Source organism: Notolepis coatsorum (genome assembly GCF_963971535.1).
Source record: "Notolepis coatsorum genome assembly, chromosome: 18".
In the NCBI taxonomy this organism is placed as follows: domain Eukaryota; kingdom Metazoa; phylum Chordata; class Actinopteri; order Aulopiformes; family Paralepididae; genus Notolepis; species Notolepis coatsorum.
In genome coordinates this window covers 88,469,197-88,494,517 of record NC_140182.1, presented here as the reverse complement: position 1 = coordinate 88,494,517, position 25,321 = coordinate 88,469,197, and the positions used below count along the sequence as shown (strand labels likewise).

Genomic DNA, 25,321 nt, shown 5'->3' with positions numbered 1-25,321 from the left:
CTGCTCCGGTGGCCGTGGGGACTATTATTAGTTAAATATAAATCATTGTTTTGAGATTCACGTCACTCACAGTGGTGACTGTGGTGGGCGTCAGCGTCACTGCAGGCAGCCAATGTATCGATTCGTCGCAGCCAATGTAAATGCAGCAAGCAAATAAATGTAGCCTATTAGGGTCTTCAAATATGATATGAAATATGGGCGCGTTTCCTAGTGGTCGAAGCAAGCTCAGTGACTCGTCAGTCGAGAAAATAATGCTTGGGACCAGGAGTATTTCATATTGTTAGTAAGTCAGGAGTCTGAGAGATAATCATCTCTATCTAACTAAATAGATATATAAAACTTTGCGACCACGTTTCATGTTTATTTCGAGGAAATAATTTATCGCGATAGTTATCGTTATCGTTTTATCGCCCAGCCCTATGTGAGGCGTGCCCCAAAGTACGCAAAAGTACACATTACCACCCGACTCCCGGGGCTCTAGCTCCGTCAATCATTTGGCGATCTCGAAAATCTTTGGACAGGGTTGTAGCCAATGAGTGTGGCTTTCCAATGATACCCCATGATATGATAATTGGGGATCTAATACGGTCTCTATTGATCGATATATGATACATAAAAGCAGGGTCCCCCTATATAGGGGGACATTAAGGCTTAGCACCTTATAACTAGCTTTGCAGGAATTATCCCAGATAATTCCCATATAACGCTCATACTCATTATAAAACGGGAACGTATTGATGAAAAAAATAATTTCTTTATGGCATATTGAAGGGAAGGTTTATACTGTCAATTGACAATGACAATAGATACATGTAGCTATTAGGTATGGGTACCGAATTCGGTACTTTAAAAGGTACCTACCGAAACACGTCGGTACTACCGAGTATCGATTCATGTGAGATCCAACAGTGCCTACTTTCGGTTATGAGAAAGAAAGAAAAAAGTCTGATGACGTCACGTTTTGTTTACGCAAAACGAAACCGCACGTTAACACTTTGATCGCCATGGTTAAATTCATAATTTACCATCCCTAGCCAGCTCTATTTGTCTATGGAGAAGTTCCCCTTCTTTGCAGGGCAATAACTTTTTAAATTCTATTGCTAAATTGAGATTATTATGGCCCATTCAATGTCCTATATCCATTGTTCAGGGTGTAGCAACGTTATACTTTTTCATTCACATATTCATACTAAAATATGGTCTACTCTAAAGTATAAGTATGTTTTTATCGTTTTCTGCAGCTTTCTCCAGAACTTGATTTATAGCCCCAAATGCATTATATTGATGATCAAATACAGTTTGGTAGCGATCGGTGCCAGATGAAAAATTTCAACTGGAGGTACTTCTAGAAGTTACTACGTATCATCTGATATTGACCGGATGGGCGGGGGGTCGTTTATAATTCCGTGGGCAACGTTATATCATTCGTCTAGTGTGGGTCATATGGTCATCAGAGCAGTTTATATGGAACACGTTAGAAAATAACGCTGGATCTTACCGTATGTTCCTCGCGCCATTGGACGATCAGCTTGGAGTAGACAGTTTTCGATTATGGGATGTTGATATAGATGAACCATTTCCAGGTTGTATAATACTATATATGTCCAAATAACGTTGTTTATTGAGTTAGGGCGAGCGATTGATTATCCAGTGTGTTGAGATGGAGTCCGGCTAACGATCGCGAGTGCCCGGACGAAATATGGATGAGCACTTCCTGTTTGGCGCTCTTGAACCGTTAGACAGTTGAGTGGAGCTCACCAGTACATCTCATGTCTCCGGAGGAGAAATATGATTTCGATCACAGATTTTTGAAATATTGATATCAAAGACGAGTTACGGCGTCTTCGGCAGAATGAGCATGGCGAGCAAAGACGAGTTACGGCGTTCCCGGCGATTAAAGTGTTAATGTCAACGGCACAATACATGTTTTCAAACTCTCTTTGGGTGTTTGCAATTCGTGGGGAGTATACTTGTCTCTGATATCTTGGTACAGTGGGCAGGTTGTTGTGTCTCTGATATCTTGGTACAGTGGGCAGGTTGTTAGAAAGTGTAGCTCAGTTTTCCCCCTCTGCTCTTGCTCTCTGCTACTATCTCCAAAGTCCACTCCTCTCGAAACTTTATTTTATTATGTGCTCGCGCTGCCGCGTGGGTTTTCTTTTTAGCTGTCGGCGTACTCCTTCCATATAGTTTCACATATTTGTAACTTATTTAACGCTAAGCTAATGTTAGCTAATCGTCGGACATAACGTTAGCTCCGTAGGCTAAGAGTAGGCAGAAGAGTAGCGGATGTGACGTCGGTAAACAAGCCACAGGCTGTTATGTAAGACCAAACACACCGCAGAGCGGGTCTTCTCCAAAGCGGGGGTGGAGCGAAAATAACTGCTAGAATACTCAATCAGCAGCAGAGTAGTTCATTGCTGCTAGATTGTTTGTTTGTTTAATCAGTTGTAAAATACTTTCATTTATTTGTTATTTAAATATATGTGCAAGAGAAAAATGTGGACCAAGCCTTGCATCACGTGTCCCCTCCGGTACACGAGGAGGCAGCTGTCGCATCTTTTCACCTGTACAGCGTGATCTCTCAGCGGTGAGGAGTAACGCGTGGGAGGCTCACGCTGCCCCCGTTGCTTCCTGATTCTGCTGTACAGGCGCACCAACCGACCTGTAGGAGTCGCTGTCCACAACGTCCGATCCCCACCCACCGGCTTTCCCACCCCCTAATACTGCCAATTGTATTAGTATGAACGACCAGCCAAGCCGGAAGCAACACCGAGAGCTGGGCTCGAACCCAGCATCTCCTGCGTTAGTGGCGAGCGCCTTTCCCACTGCGCCACTTAGCCGCCCATACTTGTTATTTTGTCAAATACAATACCTTTATTTATTTTGTATTTAAATATATAGATGTGTACCTTTTTTAGTTAATTTGTTAAACATATTTTTTAAAATAAACATAAAATGTATTTAAAGATATGTGTGTGACTGTGTATATATACATATATATATATATGTTGTTCTAAATAAATAATAATAACTATTTGTATATATCACCTTTTTACAACTGAGGTAGGTAGATACAATTTTTTGAGACTAAAGTACAGAAAAAAAAGTACCGTTGGGTGCCGGTATCGGTTCAAATGTGAACGGTACCCATCCCTAATAGCTATAATAGAAAATATAGATTTAGCTCTACAAACAACGTCATGCACAGTGAAAAGTTGTAATGAAAAGCTGGCGTCCTAGAGTGGGGCCCGTCTAATCTAATGGCCGGGAATGTGTTAAATCCTGAGGGCCAACAGTTGCATCAGTGTTACACGCTAACGTGGCTGCCTGGGTAAACTGAGAATGTTGATGCATTAGGGCCATAGGGAAGACAATGATGGTTATCTAGCAGCAATGGTCGAGTTTGAATAACATGTTTGATTCACCACGTATTACTACTGGCGTCTCATATGATTTTGCCTTTCATTTTTGACATTCCTTGCAGGCTATTTGTCTATAGGTGGAAGCTATTTCAGATTGTGGGTTAGGGGAATGATGAGGTGGAACTTGGCCAAGAGAGATGAACTTAGCCCAGAGCACGGTGTCAGTTAATCCAAACAAACAAAGCCCTGCTTGTGTCTGGGAGATACTGCCATGGCTGATCCATATCAAAGACTAGTACAAGGAATAATGTCTTCTCAATCCTCACAGCCAAAAACGAGCCCAGTTTCTCCAAATAAGTCACTGAAATTGAATGGTGCCATCTCACCTGATGCTAGCTGCATTATTTTAACAATTGCAACAATTGCAGAGGGATTGCTGGACGGCTTTGGCCCTTTATACGTGACAAATAAAAACAAACTTGAAACTTGAATGGAAAACGACAATTTAGACCACCTTTCATTTCATTCATTTACCAATCGACTCAACAACAAAGCTTCCTCTGAATCATCGGATCAAAACAGAATTGTGAATACTTATAGGCTACCAGCGGTGCTTGTCTGAGAGGGCAACTCGAGGAACATGAACAACCGAAATAAAGCATACCATCAACCTTTGTGTATCAATATCTTGCTCTTGTTTCTCTGTTCTCTGCTTTCTGATAGAAAGCTACAGAATCCCTCTCTTGCAGGTTGCTATATCATGAAGAGATTTCTATTATTTCATATCTGCTGGAAGCGGGAGCTTTGTAGATACAGTGGTGAGGAGTAGGCTTGGGCGGTATGACGGTATTACAATATACCGGGGTATTTCGAAATACCGACGGTATTGAAAATCAATACCGTTGTCACCGTCAAAATCACAGATGCGCTTCAGCTTCTATTACAGTGAAACTGAGTTTTGAGTGTAGTGCACACACTGAGTGTAGTGCACACACGCGCCAGCAGAGGGCGAGACCAGTCTAGTGGAGCGAGTGGGTCACAACGGTCTTCACGTTTTACGGTAATGTAAAGTGCTGTGAAAATACCGTAAAGCGTTGTGACGAGAGTTGATGTGTGTTGTTGTGGAGTGGTGCGCTGGTGGAGCAAGCAAATACTCTGTCCCTTATTATATGTGAACTAAAGAGTACAAGGTTTACACAACAGCCCCCACCCGCCTTTTTATTGTATTTGTATCGTCCTGTACTATCCGCTGTCAGCTGTTTATCTCTCTGTGAGCTTGATTAATTAGCGTTAGCTCACGCTAAGTAGCGTTAGCTCTGCGGCTAATCTTAGATTACCCTGAACTAAATCAATCATATCAATGACTAGTTATTCGAGTAGTTTTCACTGCACATAGAAGTAGCCAAACAACGGGAGCATTTCGGGAGCATATGACCAAAACCCAGGCAATTTCTAGCCCTTAAGGAATCAAATAGTCTGCCATGGCTATAGGCTAAGATGCTAACGCTAAAACGGTGCGGGCTTCTACCGGTGCGGGACTACCATTCTGAGAGCTGACGATGATTTGTTTACTTGGTTACACGTAAACCCCCCCCCCCCCCCCCCGCTGATGAAAATGAACGTCATACCGTCAAATACCGTGCACCGGGGTGTTATAACATAAAGGTTTGCCGGTGTGAAAAAAAGGATACCGCCCAAGCCTAGTGAGGAGTACAGCTATAGCCTTACACTAGATGGGGGGTGTAATGAATTTCAATCCCCCAGCCAACTTTGAGACCTTGATTGTAAAATGAATTCAAATGAGTTGACTCCAGTGGCTGTGTGGTTAGAAATCTTCTCTGCTGCATGTAGATTTCTTCTTTACATTTTTTATCACAGAGCAGAAATTACACAAAAAAGGAGACCTTAATTGTGTTTTAATTCTCAACCGTGAGACTAGGTATCTTCCCATCAGCTAAGCCATAAATCACCTGGATGTTTTAACACATTTTATGGCCTGATCTTAAAGGAGCTGTAAGTGGTATTTTATTGTTTGTAAAAAATAAGTGGTCTACATGTTAAAATAATGGTTCTACACTCCGACAGCCATCCTGCTCTGTAGTAATACATGTTCTGGTATCCAGTTCCCACTTCATCCAATCAGGAGAGAGAACTCCAAACTGCAAAAATGGTCTGACAAAAATAGGAAATAAAAAGTAGTTTTCAAGCCAAATGTGTCATTGAAACAAGTAAAATAATCTACCAGTGCAAGAAGCAAATCGGGCTTGGCAAGATTTCTTGAAATAAGAACAAATATCTAGGGTTCTGTCTCCTGATTGGATAAAGTGGGAAGGGATGCCAGAACATTTCTTTTTTGTTCACTGCAGAGTGGAGGGTCTGGGAGACCCATGTTACTGTATGTATCAGTGATGACTGTAGGAATGTAGAGCTATTTAACACTTAACAAATAAAAGTCACTTCTAGACTGATTGATTGATTGAAAATTGTATTAACAGATTGCAGAATGGGTACAATACAGTACAGCTCAATACACACAATTGTTAGGGGGATGCAGACCAGAGAAAGACTACATCAGGGTCCCCCATTTTCTTCTGGCATATCTGGCACTCGGCTTTTGGGGCATTGTCTTTGCATATTTTAAAGTGTAACCACACGTCTGATGACTTCTTCGTCGACATGTCTGCTGCACATGTCCTTGTTGTTTTCAACACAGATAATCTCCATGTGCTTGTTGTAGAGAGGTGGAGTCGAGGCGCCGCTTACTTTCGTTTCATTGGAATGGAGGCGCAAGATTTTGGGGGGGGGGAAATAATAATAATAATAAAAAAAAAAATTACTTCGATTTTTTTTTGTTCGAAGCTTGTGCCATCGAACGAAGCTTTGAAGCTTCGAAGTATTTAAGACAGCCCTACACCAAACACACACTACACTCACCACACTCACCACACACACCACACACACACTACACTCACCACACTCACCACACACACCACACACACCACACTCACCACACACACCACACACACACTACACTCACCACACACACCACACACACCACACTCACCACACACACCACACACACACTACACTCACCACACTCACCACACACACCACACACACACTACACTCACCACACACACCACACACACACTACACTCACCACACTCACCACACACACCACACACACACTACACTCACCACACTCACCACACACACCACACACACCACACTCACCACACACACCACACACACACTACACTCACCACACTCACCACACACACTACACTCACCACACACACCACACACTCACCACACTCACCACACACACCACACACACTACACTCACCCCACCACCACACACACACACTCACCACACACACCACACACACCACACTCACCACACACACCACACACTCACCACACTCACCACACTCACCACACACACTACACTCACCCCACCACCAGACACACACACTCACCACACACACACACACCACACTCACCACACTCACCACACACACTCACCACACACACACACCACACACACACTCACCACATACACCACACACACACCACACTCACCACACACCCAGCTCTATGGCCCTTGTTGTGACTACATCTATTTCCTGTTCTGTACATTGGGGATGCTAATTACCAAACCCTGCTGTAACCGTTCTCTCTCTCAGCTCTCTTGTGGCTCAAAGGTTTCCCAGGCAACATCAAGCCGAGGGAAACCAACGTATGTCACTGTGCCTCTGTGCTTTCTACAGTAACACATTATTTTACCTCTGTCTGTCTCTGAGTCCTCTCCATTTGGGGTAGCACTGATGCAGCACATCTAAACGGATATCGTTTTTTGTCTGCTTAGATACTAGGATGATTTCCAAATGGAATATCAGCTTACAAACTGAATTCACAAAGAATTCAGAGGATATTGGAGGAGGAAATAACTATTAACTCATTGGCTGCCACGCTGTTTCCGGGATATGGCTATGCGCTGCCACGCATTAAACCAATGGAGTCCATCACCTTGTTTGCAGGGCTATAACTATATTCTATATTATAGCTATGGATGCAATACTATGGCCCATTTGACATTGAGTATCTATCGTTCAAGATGTGAAAAAGAAATAATTTGTACATACATTCCCGTTTTATACCATGGTGAATATAAGTATGGTTTTAGAGCGGTTTAGGGTAATTCCTGGGAGGCTAGTAATAGCCTGCGACATGTATTATACTAAATCCATTGGCATTTCGTCCCTACACACGCTACAAAAAAAATTCAAATGCTATGATCGGTATTATGTTCCATCATGAATGCATGAAAGGGGGGGGGGTCATTTCTGATGAATTGATTTTCAATAACAGCATTCGTTAGTACAACAACATACGCTGATCAGGGCGATGGCTATGAAAACAAGGCACAATCAAGCTGAAATTGACGTTAAATTGCTCTTACCTGTGGCCGGTGGGATTCCAAAAAGAATATTCCAATTATTTGATTGCCATCTGGTAGATTGTATGTCCATTTGGCCCAATGGCATAATGAATCGGGGGTCCCGAAAACGATTCAATGCTTTTTTTACAGAAAGTAAAATGGAATTCAGGCAGAAATAAAATGGTTTCCGTTGTGCTCTAAGATATCTTTAAGAGACCGAGAGGTAAGGCCCATGAACGTCTTGTCTTGGCTGAGCAGATTTGGTTGCAAAGACATCGTCCTCTGGGGGGCTGGGAGGGCAGCCTCCCATTAAAGAGTACAGGGAGTGTAACAACCCCACCACAGCCAATCAGGGACTTCTGACAGATGCAGTGCTTTTATTAAGGCCTATCACGGTTGAATGAAACCAAAACTAGAAAGGTGTGGTCAGTGGAGCACAAATCTTCACCAGCCACATATTTATTTTCTCGCTCTCACAGAGCAAACAAACACGCCTATAATATGTAACAAAATACACCATCTATTACCATCAATTATAATTACTGGTATCCAAACACTCTCACACAGCATACACAGAGTTCATTCACTGTCTGCGGGAAGACAGTAGCCTACATGTTAGGCGGGATTTAGGTCTAGGGGCGGGGCAAACATAGACCAATGAAAGAAGATCTCCCAGCACTATTCATATTACACTAGCATACTATTCTACTATTTTTGTTCGTTTTTTTTTAATCTACTTTTTCTCCCCCTTTTTTCTGTGATTTTTCTCCCATCCCAATTTCCTCTCGTGCCAATTCTCCCTCCCCTGTCACTTCAACTTCAAACTTCAAATTACTTTATTTTCCTTTCGGAACTTCATTTGTGCAGTGGCACTGTCCTGACCATTGCTCGCATGTGCCCCCCACTGGCCGGTCGTAGGGAGGGTAGAAGCCCATCACATGTCCCCTCTGATACATGTGGAGGCAGTCACTTCTTTTCACCTGCCAGCGCGGACTCTCATTGGCGAGGAGTAACGTGTAGGAGGCTCACACTGCCCCCGCCATGTTCCTGTCTTTGCTGTGCAGGCGCCCTGACCGACCTGTAGGAGTCGCTGTTTACAATGACCAGACTACCACCCTTCGACTCCCCTCCCGCTAACTCTGCCAATTGAGTCAGTATGACGGCCGGCCCAAGCCTGAGGCAACACTGACAGCCGGATTTCGAGACCGGTGTCTCTTGCGTTGGTGACGAGCGCAATGTCCGCTGCGCCACCCAGCCGCCTATACTATTATACTATTAAACACTATTACTCTATTGCACACTATTACATTATTAAACTATTAAATGATATTAGACACTATTACTAGGGCTGGGCAATATATCGAGTATACTCGATGTATCGCGGCTTGTTCTACATGAGATGTAGTAAATTACTATATCGTGAACATCGAGTATATGTTGTCACGTTGCGGCTGAGATGAGACTTGCTTTTGCGCAGAGCTGTCCTCTCATTTCATTATAGACACATGACCTTAAATTACATGCAATTTAATTGACACAAGCAATGGGCTAACGTTAGCTGCTAACCAAGTTATCCATGAGGACTATGCTAAGCTAACTAGCGTTAGCTGCTAACCCTGGAAAACGCTCAAAGCGGACTCCACAACACTAGTTCCATTTGTGAGGAAAGGGGGTGGCTTATATTGACAACGCTTGACAACAGAAGTTTAAACATAACTTCATATTTATTGGTTATTAGTTTCTTTATATCATCCAGTTTCCATCTCTGTGTGTTAAACTCTTCCTGTTTACATTCGAGTGTGACATCATCACCTACGGCAGCTTAGACGATCAAAACGCAAACCTAGAACCAAAACCCGAGGGGGGGGGGGGGGGGGGGGGGCTGGCTCTCTCGCACGTTCTCGCCCTCTCTCGCTCTCGCTCTCTCTCTCTCTACATTCAATGATTTAAAGTAGCCAAATGTTACAGTATAAATATGTGTGTGTGTGTTTGGCTAAAGTGGATAGAAAACACAGTACTGTGCAAAAGTCTTAGGCACCCAAGAGTTTTTATATAAATGGTCTTAGATGTAAATACATTTTTTTATTAGTGTGTCAGTAGACTACTCTTAGTACATTTTCATTAAATTATTTTTTAAAGCATCTTCATGGTTTAATAATGCAAACATATGTTGCAGGGACTTATTATAATCATCATATTGACGTGACTGTATGCATCAAAGGGTTAAATCAAGCATTTTTTAGTGCTTTAGAGGAAATGTCAAAATATCACGATATATATCGTGTATCGTGATATGGCCAAAAAATATCGCGATATCATTTGGAGGCCATATCGCCCAGCCCTAACTATTACACTTATCACACTATTACACACTAGACATATAAAAGGGCCAGGGCTTATTTCAATGGGCAATGATGGAAATTAATTCATAAATGTTTTGAATGCATAGATATAGCAACGACAATAGGTTCACACACACTCACCACACACACACACACCACACACACACCACACACTCACCATACACACCACACACACACTCACCACACACACCACACACACCACACACTCACCATACACACCACACACACACTCACCACACACACCACACTCACCACACACACACCACACTCACCACACACACACTACACTCACCACACACACACCACACTCACCACACACACACCACACACACACACACCACACACACTCACCACACACACCACACTCACCACACACACACCACACACACACACCACACACACTCACCACACACACCACACTCACCACACACACCACACACACACACCACACACACTCACCACACACACCACACTCACCACACACACACACACACACACTCACCACACACACCACACACACCACACACACACACACTCACCACACACACACACCACACACACCACACTCACCACACTCACCACACACACCACACACACTCACCACACACACCACACACACACCACACACACCACACACTCACCACACACACCACACACTCACCACACACACTCACCACACACACACACACACCACACTCACCACACACACTCACCACACCACACACACTCACCACACTCACCACACACACACCACACACACCACACACACTCACCACACACACCACACACACTCACCACACCACACACACTCACCACACACACTCACCACACACCACCACACACACCACACTCACCACACACTCACCACACACACCACACACACTCACCACACACACACCACACTCACCACACCACACACACTCACCACACACACCACACACACTCACCCACCACCACACCACCACACACACCACACACACCACACTCACCACACTCACCACACACACACACCACACACTCACCACACTCACCACACTCACCACACACACACACCACACACACACACACACACACACACACCACACACTCCACCACACCACCACACCACACACCACACACACACACCACACACACCACACACTCACCACACTCACCACCCACCACACCCACCCACACACACCACACTCACCACACACTCACCACACACACCACACACACTCACCACACACACACCACACTCACCACACACACACACCACACACTCACCACACTCACCACACTCACCACACACACTCACCACACACACACACACCACACACACCACACACTCACCACACTCACCACACTCACCACACACACTCACCACACACACACACACACCACACACACCACACACTCACCACACTCACCACACTCACCACACACACTCACCACACACACACACACACACACACACACACACACACACCACACACACCACACACTCACCACACTCACTACACTCACCACACACACTCACCACACACACACACACACACACACACCACACACACCACACACTCACCACACACACCACACACTCACCACACTCACCACACACACACACCACACACACCACACACACTCACCACACACACACACACACACTCACCACACACACACACACGCACCAAACACACCACACACACTCACCACACACACACCACACACACACCACACACACACACACACACACACACACACCACACTCACCACACACACCACACACACACACCACACACACTCACCACACACACCACACACACCACACACTCACCACACTCACCACACACACTACACTCACCACACACACACCACACTCACCACACACACACCACACACACACACACCACACACACTCACCACACTCACCACACACACTCACCACACACACCACACACACCACACACTCACCACACTCACCACACACACTACACTCACCACACACACACCACACTCACCACACACACACCACACACACACACACCACACACACTCACCACACACACCACACTCACCACACACACCACACACACACACCACACACACTCACCACACACACCACACACACCACACACACCACACACACACCACACTCACCACACACACACACCACACACACACCACACTCACCACACACACCACACACACACCACACACACTCACCACACACACCACACACACACCACACACACCACACACTCACCACACACACCACACACTCACCACACACACCACACACACTCACCACACACACACACACACACCACACACACTCACCACACACACCACACTCACCACACACACACACCACACACACACACACCACACACACTCACCACACACACCACACACCACACACACTCACCACACACACCACACACACCACACACACACCACACACACTCACCACACACACCACACACACACCACACACACCACACACTCACCACACACACCACACACTCACCACACACACCACACACACTCACCACACACACACACACCACACTCACCACACACACTCACCACACCACACACACTCACCACACTCACCACACTCACCACACACACACCACACACACCACACACACTCACCACACACACCACACACACTCACCACACACACACCACACTCACCACACACACACACACACACCACACTCACCACACACACTCACCACACCACACTCACCACACACACTCACCACACCACCTGCTCTTGTGAGAGCAGTTGCCTCACAGTTGCCTCACAGTTGCCTGCTCTCACCACCTGGGGTCTGCCCGTCAGGAAGTCCAAGACCCACTGGCAGAGGTCATAGTTCAAGCCCAGGTCCCTGAGCTTGGCTATGAGTTTGGAGGGGACTATGGTATTGAATGCCGAGCTGTAGTCGATGAATAGCATTCTCACATAGTTCCCCTTCCTCTTGTCCAGGTGTGATGCTGCTGTGTGCAGCACATGGGCTATGGCGTCCTCCGTGGACCTGTTGGGGCGGTATGCAAATTGCAGGGGGTCCATGTTGATGGGGAGGGAGGAGCAGATGTAGCCCTTTACTAGCTTCTCAAAGCACTTCATGGCTATGGAGGTGAGAGCTACAGGGCGGTAGTCGTTGAGGCAAGCAGGCTTGGATTTTTTGGGTACAGGGATAATAGTGGACTTCTTCAGGCAGGTGGGGATGACAGCCTGTTCTAAGGACAGGTTAAATATGTCAGTGAATACCGGGGCCGGTTGGTCGGCACAGACTTTTAGGACGCGGCCGGGGATGTTGTCCGGTCCTGCTGCCTTCCTGATATTCACTTTTTTAAAGGTCCTCCTCACCTCATGTTCTGTTACCCTGAACACTGAGTCTCCATCAGTAGCAGACCCCCCCCCCCCCCCCATTGCCGTGGCTTGTGGGCTGGTGTTGTTATTACCAGCATCAAACCTCGCATAGAAGGTATTGAGGTCATTTGCTAAGGAGATGTCACTGTTCAGTTTGAGGGAGGTGCCTTTGTAGTCTGTCATCGTTTTGAGCCCCTGCCACATAGCTCTGGAGTCAGCCTGTTCAAACTGGAGTTCAATTTTATCCTTGTAGCGCCGTTTTGCCTCTATTACTGTCCTCCTTACGTTGTATCGCGCCACCTTGTGGTCATTCATGTTGCCTGCCACCAGGCCGTCGTTGTATGCTTTGGTGCGCGCTTTCAGAGCTTCACGGACGGTATGTCTACCCAGGGTTTTTGATTTGGGTAAACTTTAATTGTGGTAGTGGGGATTGTTTCTTCCACCAAAGTACGAACAAAGTCCAGCACTGTCTCCGTGTAGACATTAATGTTATCTGTTACACTCACCACACACACACCACTCACCACACTCACCACACACACACACACACACACACACACACACACACACACACACACACACACACACACACACACACACACACACACACACACACACACACACACACACACACACACACTCGTGCACACACGCTCCTGTGATTTAGAGAGATTGATGTCATGCATTAACGTGGATTGAGAAATAGCCTATAGCAACAGAGACAACAAAACGCCTAATAACTAGAATCAGACGGATGAAAGCCAACTCTGGGTTAGGGGGGTGGATGGTGGTAGGAGGTGGATGGTGGTAGGAGGTGGATGGTGGTAGGGGGTGGATGGTGGTAGGAGGTGGATGGTGGTAGGAGGTGGATGGTGGTAGGAGGTGGATGGTGATAGGGGGTGGATGGTGGTAGGAGGTGGATGGTGGTAGGAGGTGGATGGTGGTAGGAGGTGGATGGTGGTAGGGGTGGATGGTGGTAGGAGGTGGATGGTGGTAGGAGGTGGATGGTGGTAGGAGGTGGATGGTGGTAGCGGGAGGATGGTGGTAGGGGGTGGATGGTGGTAGGAGGTGGATGGTGGTAGGGGGTGGATGGTGGTAGGAGGTGGATGGTGGTGACTGGAATAATAGAATACACAACATCTACTGTACAAAGTGATAGGGGCTAAATATTGTGTGGGGGGGGGGGTTGAAAAATATTATCTAAAAATAAACGTTTATGGGTGTGACAAGAAAATAAATCTACACTTGAATTCATAAATAAGCCTAAATAAGACAAACAAAATGTACAGACAGGGATTAAGGGTCTCTCTTTATCTCTTTTGGTATCTCTTTGTCTCTCCTGGTTTCTCTTTATCTATTTTGGTCTCTCTTTATCTCTCTTGGTATCTCTTTATCTCTCTTGATATCTCCTTATCTCTCTTTATCTCTATTGGTCTCTCTTTAGGGCTGCCCGTCTTCTCACTGACAGTACCAAAAAACGTACATTACACCAGTCCTGGCTTCACTCCACTGGCTCCCCGTCTGTTTCTGCATTGATTTTAAATTACTGCTGACTAAATGGACTGGCTCCATTATACCTTGCTGAGCTCCATGGGCCACCACACCCCATCCAGAGCTCTAAGGTCTGCTGACCAGCTGCTGCTGGAGGTGCCCAGGACCAGGCTCAAAACCAGGGGGGACAGAGCCTTCGCTGCTGCAGCCCCTCGGCTCTGGAACAGCCTCCCCCACATTAGATCTGCCCAGCCCCAGAGCCTAGAGGCTTTTAAATCGCTGCTTAAAACGCACCTTTTTTCCCTGGCTTTTGACCAGAATTAGCCTGCCACCTGTACATTACGTTTGCTGTTACTCTGGACTTTTTATCTATTTTTCTTGTCTCTTTTTTGCTCTTGTGTACTATACCCTTTTCTGTAATTTTAGTGTATTTTATTTGTTACTGCATTGTATGTGTTTTTTATTGACTCTTACCTGTAAAGCACTTGGTTTGGCTTTTAGTCATTGTAAATGTGCTATATAAATAAAGCTGACTTGACTTGACTTGACTTTATCTCTCTTGATCTCTCTTGGTCTCTCTTTATATCTCCTGGTCTCTCTTTATCTCTCTTGGTCTCTCTTGATCTCTCTTGGTCTCTCTTTATCTATCTTGGTCTCTCTTTATCTCTCCTGGTCTCTCTTGATCTCTCCTGGTCTCTCTTTATCTCTCTTGGTCTCTCTTTATATTGCCTGGTCTCTCTTTATCTCTCTTGGTCTCTCTTTATATCTCCTGGTCTCTCTTTATCTCTCTTGGTCTCTCTTTATATTGCCTGGTCTCTCTTTATCTCTCTTGGTCTCTCTTTATCTCTCTTGGTCTCTCTTTATATTGCCTGGTCTCTCTTTATCTCTCTTGGTCTCTCTTTATATTGCCTGGTCTCTCTTTATCTCTCTTGGTCTCTCTTTATATCTCCTGGTCTCTCTTTATCTCTCTTGGTCTCTCTTTATATTGCCTGGTCTCTCTTTATCTCTCTTGGTCTCTCTTTATATCTCCTGGTCTCTCTTTATCTCTCTTGGTCTCTCTTTATATTGCCTGGTCTCTCTTTATCTCTCTTGGTCTCTCTTTATCTCTCTTGGTCTCTCTTTATCTCTCTTGGTCTCTCTTTATATTGCCTGGTCTCTCTTTATCTCTCTTGGTCTCTCTTTATCTCTCTTGGTCTCTCTTTATCTCTCTTGGTCTCTCTTTATATTGCCTGGTCTCTCTTCATCTCTCTTGGTCTCTCTTTATCTCTCCTGGTCTCTCTTTATCTCTCTTGGTCTCTCTTTATATTGCCTGGTCTCTCTTCATCTCTCTTGGTCTCTCTTTATCTCTCCTGGTCTCTCTTTATCTCTCTTGGTCTCTCTTTATATTGCCTGGTCTCTCTTCATCTCTCTTGGTCTCTCTTTATCTCTCCTGGTCTCTCTTTATCTCTCTTGGTCTCTCTTTATCTCTCCTGGTCTCGCTTTATCTCTCTTGGTCTCTCTTTATATTGCCTGGTCTCTCTTCATCTCTCTTGGTCTCTCTTTATCTCTCCTGGTCTCTCTTTATCTCTCTTGGTCTCTCTTTATATTGCCTGGTCTCTCTTCATCTCTCTTGGTCTCTCTTTATCTCTCTTGGTCTCTCTTTATATTGCCTGGTCTCTCTTCATCTCTCTTGGTCTCTCTTTATCTCTCCTGGTCTCTCTTTATCTCTCTTGGTCTCTCTTCATCTCTCTTGGTCTCTCTTTATCTCTCCTGGTCTCTCTTTATCTCTCTTGGTCTCTCTTTATCTCTCTTGGTCTCTCTTCATCTCTCTTGGTCTCTCTTTATCTCTCCTGGTCTCTCTTTATCTCTCTTGGTCTCTCTTTATCTCTCCTGGTCTCTCTTTATCTCTCTTGGTCTCTCTTTATCTCTCTTGGTCTCTCTTTATATTGCCTGGTCTCTCTTCATCTCTCTTGGTCTCTCTTTATCTCTCCTGGTCTCTCTTTATCTCTCTTGGTCTCTCTTCATCTCTCTTGGTCTCTCTTTATCTCTCCTGGTCTCTCTTCATCTCTCTTGGTCTCTCTTTATCTCTCCTGGTCTCTCTTTATCTCTCTTGGTCTCTCTTTATCTCTCCTGGTCTCTCTTTATCTCTCTTGGTCTCTCTTTATCTCTCTTGGTCTCTCTTTATCTCTCCTGGTCTCTCTTTATCTCTCCTGGTCTCTCTTTATCTCTCTTGGTCTCTCTTTATCTCTCCTGGTCTCTCTTTATCTCTCTTGGTCTCTCTTTATCTCTCCTGGTCTCTCTTTATCTCTCTTGGTCTCTCTTTATCTCTCTTGGTCTCTCTTTATATTGCCTGGTCTCTCTTCATCTCTCTTGGTCTCTCTTTATCTCTCCTGGTCTCTCTTTATCTCTCTTGGTCTCTCTTCATCTCTCTTGGTCTCTCTTTATCTCTCCTGGTCTCTCTTCATCTCTCTTGGTCTCTCTTTATCTCTCCTGGTCTCTCTTTATCTCTCTTGGTCTCTCTTTATCTCTCCTGGTCTCTCTTTATCTCTCTTGGTCTCTCTTTATCTCTCTTGGTCTCTCTTTATCTCTCCTGGTCTCTCTTTATCTCTCCTGGTCTCTCTTTATCTCTCTTGGTCTCTCTTTATCTCTCCTGGTCTCTCTTTATCTCTCTTGGTCTCTCTTTATCTCTCCTGGTCTCTCTTTATCTCTCTTAGCCCCAGATTTCTCAGCACCACTTTTCCGTATTAGGCTGCTGACCTGGGGCTCCCCTCTGTTGTTATGATCTAGAATGTTCACAGCTGCAATAATTTGTAGCCTAATACTTCCTGCTACTCTGAGGCCAGAAGTAACAGGAACATGCATAAAAAATAATGGAGCCCCGTGTGCTTTTGGTTAACAGCACAAGACACTGTTGCTGTTAATATTTGAAGTATGTTCTTCTCAGAATGCACTGCTCTCTTACTTCCAGAGTGGCGAGACATGTACCTTGCATTTTACTGTACTTGCAGAGTGACGATCTTTGCTGTATATTTTAATTTGATGCTGGTCTATCGTAAGTAACTAGACCCTCCATCTGTGTTGCATGTTTGTTAAGAGCAGTGGCGTCCTTTCACTAAAAGACAAGGTATGGCGAGGAGGGGGGGGTGGGTGGGGGTGGATTTTTTTTGTCAAATCAGTTGTGCAATAGTCACTTTTGGTGAGTTGTTTCTATACAATTCAGTTATATGACATTTAGTATAGAAATGTGTCAACAGACTAAAGCAGGGAACCACAATATTTTGCATACGAATTATGCAGAATGTAATATCATAACTGTCTATTACTTGCAATTGAGCCAATTTTCCTTAGGTACGGTTTTGAGGTGTGTGTTCAACAGAATGTAGTATCAAAAACACATTCACAAAAAGTATGGGTTACTGAATGCTGAACTGCACTATTATAATCACTAAGCCATACCTTACCTGTGTCCCTGTATCACTTGTCTCTGCTGCCCTTTGATTAAAAAAAACGTCCCTATGTCCATTTTCCCTTTTTTTTTTGCATATTTCAGTTAGTCACAGCAAAAGTCACCTAGTAAAAGTGAGATAATTGACAATATCAAAACATGCTAGGGCTGTACCAAAGAGTTCGAAGCTTCGTTCATAATGTTGACATTCGAATTCTAAATCAACATAAAAAATTGTTTAAAAAAAAAAATATGTTTTTTTTATTTATTTTTTTTTACATTTTTATTTGCCAAGGTATGGCGAGTGCCATACCTTGCCATACCAAAGGGACGCCCCTGGTTAAGAGCAGCATGTTCTATGTTGAGCCCCAGAGAGCTCTGTGTGTGTGTGTGTGGGGGGGGGGGGGGGGGGGGGCATGTACACGTGTGTGTGTGTGTGTGTATACATGTCAGTGTGTATGTATTAGGGATGCACGATATCGGGCCGATATCAGCAATTATGACGTCATCCCGATAAACCCGATAACGTTATTAATAGCTCCGATAATATAATATATTTTTTGGTAAAAAAAATGCGGTGTGGGTGAATTTGGATGAAGTGCGTTTGTTTTGACTGTCCGCTCCTCCCGTTTTGCCAGTACTGTGGTACCACTGATAGTGTGTGGTTTAGGAACAGGGTGTTTTACACAAATCTAGCGCTCCCTTTCTTGGCTGTGACGTAGCCACGTAGTACGTTTCTTGAAAGCAGCGCGTTGTAAACAAAGATGGCGACGCTAGTGGGGATTGTTTCAGAGAGGAAAAGTTCGCTTGCTATTTGTAATAAATGCAATGGAGAAGTTCCACGAGGAGGGAAAAGTGCAGCGGCTTGTGATACATCCAACCTAGCAGGTCACCTGCGGCATCAACACCGCTGCGATGGTGTGTTGTGTTAACTTAAAAGCCTGCAACGACGCGGGGAGCTAAGCAAAGCTAGCCCCTTTCATGGCTGTGATGCAACCTTTGGTTGAATACGCAGTCACTTATTGCTCCGTAGTAGCCAGGTTAATTTGCACCACCAAGGACTGCTTAAAAGCTAGCAGCTTGAGCCCTTGGGTCATTTCTGTCAAACTTATTTAATTTAGCAAACGACTCGTCAATAGGTACAACTAAGCGTGCTCGCGCCGTCGTACACCAGCGGTGCTGCGGTGGTGATGCCGCAGGCGACCTGCTATGTGTCCACTCAAAGCCTTTCTTTCAAGGCGGACAGCTTTGAAAAAAGAAGAAAAAAAAAGCTTTGAGCGTCTTAGGTTGGATGTATTATAAGTTGTTGACGGATTGTGAATTTTCATTTGGAAAAATAAATATGGTCACTTTATCAGTCAAAACTGTTGTCTTGGCTTTTGTTTCTGTTGTCTGGTTAAAAGTTTATTAACCGATTGCAGAATGGGTACAATACAGTACAGCTCAATACATACAATTGTTAAGGGGATGCAGACCAGAGAAAGACTTTCATCTTGTTTACATCAGGGACAGGGTCCCCCATTTACAATTCATCATAACATAATGACATGCATGACATACAGATAGACAGTGCTGCCTACATCTATACATGACATACCAGATTTGCAAATACAGTACTGTTTGTGATACGAAAAGAGTCCAGAAAAGAGTGTATATACATTTGACGTATTATTATTGTATTGTGATATGTTTTGTTTCATGTTAAAAAAAAAAAAAAAAAAATTGATCAAAATATTATTTTAATAATACAATAAATATCGGTTATCGGTATCGGTTATTGGCTTGAGGAGCATAAAGTTATCGGCAGGGGAGGAAATTAGGCCACTTTACTGGCCAAATGCTGGTATTTTTTTACGTTTGGCTGGTAAAAAAAATCAGATACCCGCCAGTTGGCTGGTAAGCCAAAAAGTTAGTTTCCTCCCCTGCTGGCGAGTATACAAAAAAATTAAACATTCTGCAATCACTGCACTGGCAAACGGTGCGCGTCTTCTGAGTGTTCGCTTTAGTTGACAGTGCCACGAGAGCACTGCACAAGACCACCCGCGGACATATAATGTTTAATAAACGTTTGCACAGTACTGGCCAACCCGCGGACATATAATAATAAAAGTCCCGCGGTACTAGGCTAGCCATCAGGAGCACTCGCAAACAGATAACGTTAAACACAGCAGAAGATGGAAAACAGACAGACTGACCAACGGGGAACTGCATCCAACCCTAGTACAACCCTCGAGTATAAGTTACTAAGGACACATTTAAATCACAGGTGTAATGTTAGTCTACTGGAACTGTATACAGTGGTTAGCTTCTAGTTAGCGTTTTAGCTATAGCTGCTTGCTAGCTAACGTTAGCCCTGTGTGCTCAAAGCAGCCAGCTAGGTGTATCTGTTATGACTATAATGTTTCCAAAAAAGCACCGGACTACGACGTAAGGTTAGACATTTTATTTCATGCTCAAAAGCCCCTGGCTTGCACATCGCAGTCACGAAAGGGGCTAGCTCAACCAGTGCACTGTGCACAACAGCACACCAACCCAACTGACGTTACCACAACACTTGACGGTACTTCACAGCACTGTCGTAAGACCACCGTGCTGTCTTAAAGGCACAGTGTGCCTACCCAGATGCATACACAACATTGACACAACATTTAGCACTCTGAGATTCTCACGAATGTAGAGCGCGGTACAAATTTTATCCATTATTATTATTATTATTATTATGACACGGCTTGACATACAAAGAAGTAATTATCACAATTAGCGATTTTTTTTGTCTGGTAAAAAATCTGTTTGGCTGGTAAAAAAAATCAGATACTCGCCAGTTGGCTGGTAAGCCAAAAAGTTAGTTTCCTCCCCTGGTTATCGATATCGGTGTCAAAAAATCAATATCGTGCATCCCTAGTATGTATGTGTGTGTGTGTGTGTGTGTGTTTGCTTCTTGCATGTGTTCCGCTTTACCTCCATTAAGCTCATTACATAAACCCCCAGTGCTCTACAGCGTCTCCCCAAACAACCACAGCACCATAATGAATCGAACGGCATCCGTGTGCAGCACAGGAAACATAGCAAAGGCAACAAGACAATGAAGGGATTCCATGTGAAAACACAATGCGCGGGGGGGGTGCATGTTAAACCCTCATTAAAGACCAGAGGAGAAGGAGAAGGAGAAGGAGGAGGAGGAGGAGGAGGGAGAGGGAGATGAGAAGTAGTGGAATGGGGCGCTTTTAGAGATGGGAATCCCTGGCCACGCAGCACATGTTGTCGTCTGACAGAACATGAAGCTCTCTCCAGAAGCGAAGGGAGAGAGAGAGAGGGGGGAGAGAAAAAATGCCACTTTAACAAGGCTCTGGAGACCTGTGCACTGTGCAGCCTGGCTCTCCGCTGAGGGAACAGCTTGCCTGATGTAACATGCGTTTTTTAAGGCCTACAAGAGACCACAGGCTTTCTGCACTCCATGCCTACGCCGCACAGTATTCTGTCCATAAGGAGAGTAATGAATGATGTTACTTTGTAACTGGCACACAATGGCGGGCATTTGTCAGGCTGCCCAGACGTTGTCTAGGCTTTTCGAGGAGTCCACAGTGTAACGTGCACAAGAGTGTTCCTCTACTGTTGTCACAGGTAGCTTGCTGTAATGTGGATGCCTTCTAGCCACTACCCTCCTGTCTTTGGCAAAACCGTACCACTGCCCCTAGCGTCTTGCATTGAACACTGACCACTCATATTCGTGATGTCGCTGCACTAATGCTAGTTGGTTAGGAGGACGGTAATGGCGAGAAGACATGCACATTTCAGCCGGCCGCTTCTGACTCAGGTTTGCCGGGTTGTGTTTTAGAGACGTGTCAGTCGAGTGGTTTTTGCAACTTCCCAGTGGCTGCTCTGTACACATTTGGAAGGTGTGACAGAAACCATTGACCGGAACAGACACATCAACAGTGTTGCCATTGACAGAAAGTACAGCAATGTTCAAAAACCACAAACTGGGAATTCATAGGGTTAGGAATTGCAACTATGAATGTATCCTGTTTACTATTATTTATGTATTAGATATACTGAGAGAGTGACCGGGCAGCAATTTAATAGTTTAACAAACTAAGACCACTGGGTTTATATGTAGTCATTCAGGGTCAAGTTTGGTTTCTAGGCAGCTTATGCGAGTGTCCATAATAGAAATGATGTGTGGTAATTGTTCTTACACATAGCCTACATGCTGTTAAATGCTGCAATGGTTTGGGAGCCATTTTCAAAAGAAATTTTTTTGTGGTTAAAAATGAAACCGTGTGTGGTAATGTGCATCACGTGGATGTGGAAGTGGGATGGCTTTAAAGGAACATGCCAACATTTTGCTAAATTAGCTTACGGTCTTCTCCAGAGAGAGACAATGAGATAGATACCAGTTTCCTCTCTGTGCGTTCAGTAGAAAGCTATATGGCTGCATGTTAGCCTAGTTTAGCACAATGAATGGAAGCGGACATGTACGGGTAGCCTTCGGGAGAGGTGTTAGTTGGATAATGCGTAGGCTACCCGTGCATGTCCGCTTCCATTAATTGTGCTAAGCTAGGCTAACGTGCAGCCATATAGCTTTCTACTGAACGCACAGAGAGGAACGCACAGAGAGGAAACTGGTATCTATCTTCTTGTCTCTCTGGAGAAGACCGTAAGCTAATTTCCCAAAATGTTGGCGTGTTCCTTTAAAAAGCAGAGCTATTTAGAAGTGTATTTTGAACCCTTCAAACTGCTAACCTGTTTGGAGCCTCTAGGCCACAGATACAGTTCCTCTCTCCCTGTGTCTTCTCTTCAGTCAACCTTATCTCTGACACAACTTGCCACCACCAGCCAGGTTCTCACCCCCTCCATCTGTCACGGACGGTGGCAGACACCGATAAGAGCCTCTAAAATCTCTAAACAACCAGAAGGTGATAGTCACACCAGCGTTCCAAAACCGCTTGCCCACTTTCACTTTTGGATAGTTTGATGTCAAACTTCGGGATTAACTTCATCAATCAGCATAAATTTCACATTTAATTAATTCATATCACATCAACGGAAGCAGACATGGACCAATTAGGTGTAACCCCCTTCTGGCACAAATGAGGAGCCATAAAGTTTCAAAGAGCAACAAAACAGCTTGGCCAAGCAAAGCGGGTTATGGCCAATATCCATGAATCTTATTTAGTGCCAGTGTGGCACTGAACTACACGTGTAGGGAGACAGCTGTGACGGAGTGTTTGGATGGTAACGCTAACCTTGCAGTGACACCCAGTGTGGAGGAAGACAAATTAAGTCCATGTATCCCAGTGATGCCTCATTTACTAGCGAGCTCATATTCACTGTACATCCTCGACCTACGGTGTCAGAGATCTACAGTAGCTTGGTCTGAGCCATTAATCTCTCGGGCGACACAAGCACAGTTTTACCATCGCACACTCTTCACAACCTCTGGGGGGAAGTGAAGAAACGCCTACCACAGTGAGAGTAACATGCCGACCTTGTCGTAACGTCGTACAGTAGCATAGGCCTCACGCGGGACTGTTGCAGAGTGCCAATTGTAATTAGGGGTGACAGTGGCTCAGGAGGTAGAGCGGTCGTCTAGTAATCAGAAGGTTCCCCTTTTAGATTCCGGCTCCTCCCACCAGCGCTTCAAAGTGTCCTTGAGCAAGACACTTAACCCCTAACTGCTCCTGATGAGTAGACCTCATCAAGTAAAACAATGTGGATTATGTACGATGACATAATAATCACTACCAAGCAAGTCAATCGGGGAAAAACTTTGATGAATCCACTCCAGATAACTTAATCCATATTAATTCTCTCTCTCTCTCTCTCTCTCTCTCTCTCTCTCTCTCTCTCTCTCTCTCTCTCTCTCTCTCTCTCTCTCTCTCTCTCTCTCTCTCTCTCTCTCTCTCTCTCTCTTTCTCTCCCTCTCTCTCTCTCTCTCTGTCTCCAGGTGTACCAGCCCCCAGGCAGCAGCCATGTAAGAGGAGCTGGCAGCGAGTAGAGGATGTTGACGTCCAGCCAGTAAAGCAGTCCAGCTCTCTCCTCTCCTCTCCCTCCTTCCTTCCTCCCTCCCTCCCGTATGAGGACGAGAAGATGACTATCACCAGCCGGCAGTCCTTCAATGTCCTGATGGTCATTTTCCTCCTGCTGTCCACTGCAGGTCTGTCCACTGTCTGTCTGTCTGTCTGTCTGTCTGTCTGTCTGTCTGTCTGTCTGTCTGTCTGTCTGTCTGTCTGTCTGTCTGTCTGTCTGTCTGTCTGTCTGTGTGTCTGTGTGTCTGTGTGTATGTGTGTATGTCTGTCTGTCTGTCTGTCTGTCTGTCTGTCTGTCTGTCTGTCTGTCTGTCTGTCTGTCTGTCTGTCTGTCTGTCTGTCTGTCCGTCCGTCCGTCCGTCCGCCCGCCCGCCCGCCCGTCTGTCTGTCTGTCTGCCTGCCTGCCTGCCTGCCTGTTAAAAATACATTGAGAGTGTGTTTCCCTCCTCTGGTTTGTGGTTGAATGACATGGAATGTTCAGGCGGGACTTCACATAGCGATTGATTGGAACATTAACCAAAGATAACGAGCAAAGTTTATGTTCACATTAGCCTTTGCTATAAATGGCGGGAGGGGGAAGCAGGATTATATTAAAACTGGTGATCCTTATTGGGTGGAGTTTTTATGTACGCCCCAGAGTGCAGGATGGCTCTGCAAAAAGAGAAGACAGAGAATAATGGAATTTTGATCTAAAAATAGGATGAAATGTATCTAAAATACTTGTACAGTAGCCTACATCCAGGGATACGAGGCAGCAAAAAGTTCATTCTCACTCCACTGGGTCTTTAAACATCGTTACTATTTATTTACAGCCAGGCATGGAAGTGGCAATTTCCCACTCATTTCGAAG

General features: G+C 45.0%; 1 protein-coding gene across 2 annotated transcripts in view; it reads left to right on the top strand.

Moving 5' to 3' along the window:
- The first annotated feature begins 24,464 nt into the window (after positions 1-24,464).
- shisal1b (shisa like 1b) overlaps positions 24,465-25,321 on the top strand; it is a 33,608-nt gene continuing 32,751 nt past the window's right edge. For both annotated transcript variants that reach the window (XM_084334425.1, XM_084334424.1), the window contains exon 1: positions 24,465-24,599. In XM_084334425.1, coding sequence (XP_084190551.1) covers positions 24,533-24,599 — 67 coding nt within the window. In that variant the 5' untranslated portion in view covers positions 24,465-24,532. The remainder of the gene's footprint in view (positions 24,600-25,321) is intronic.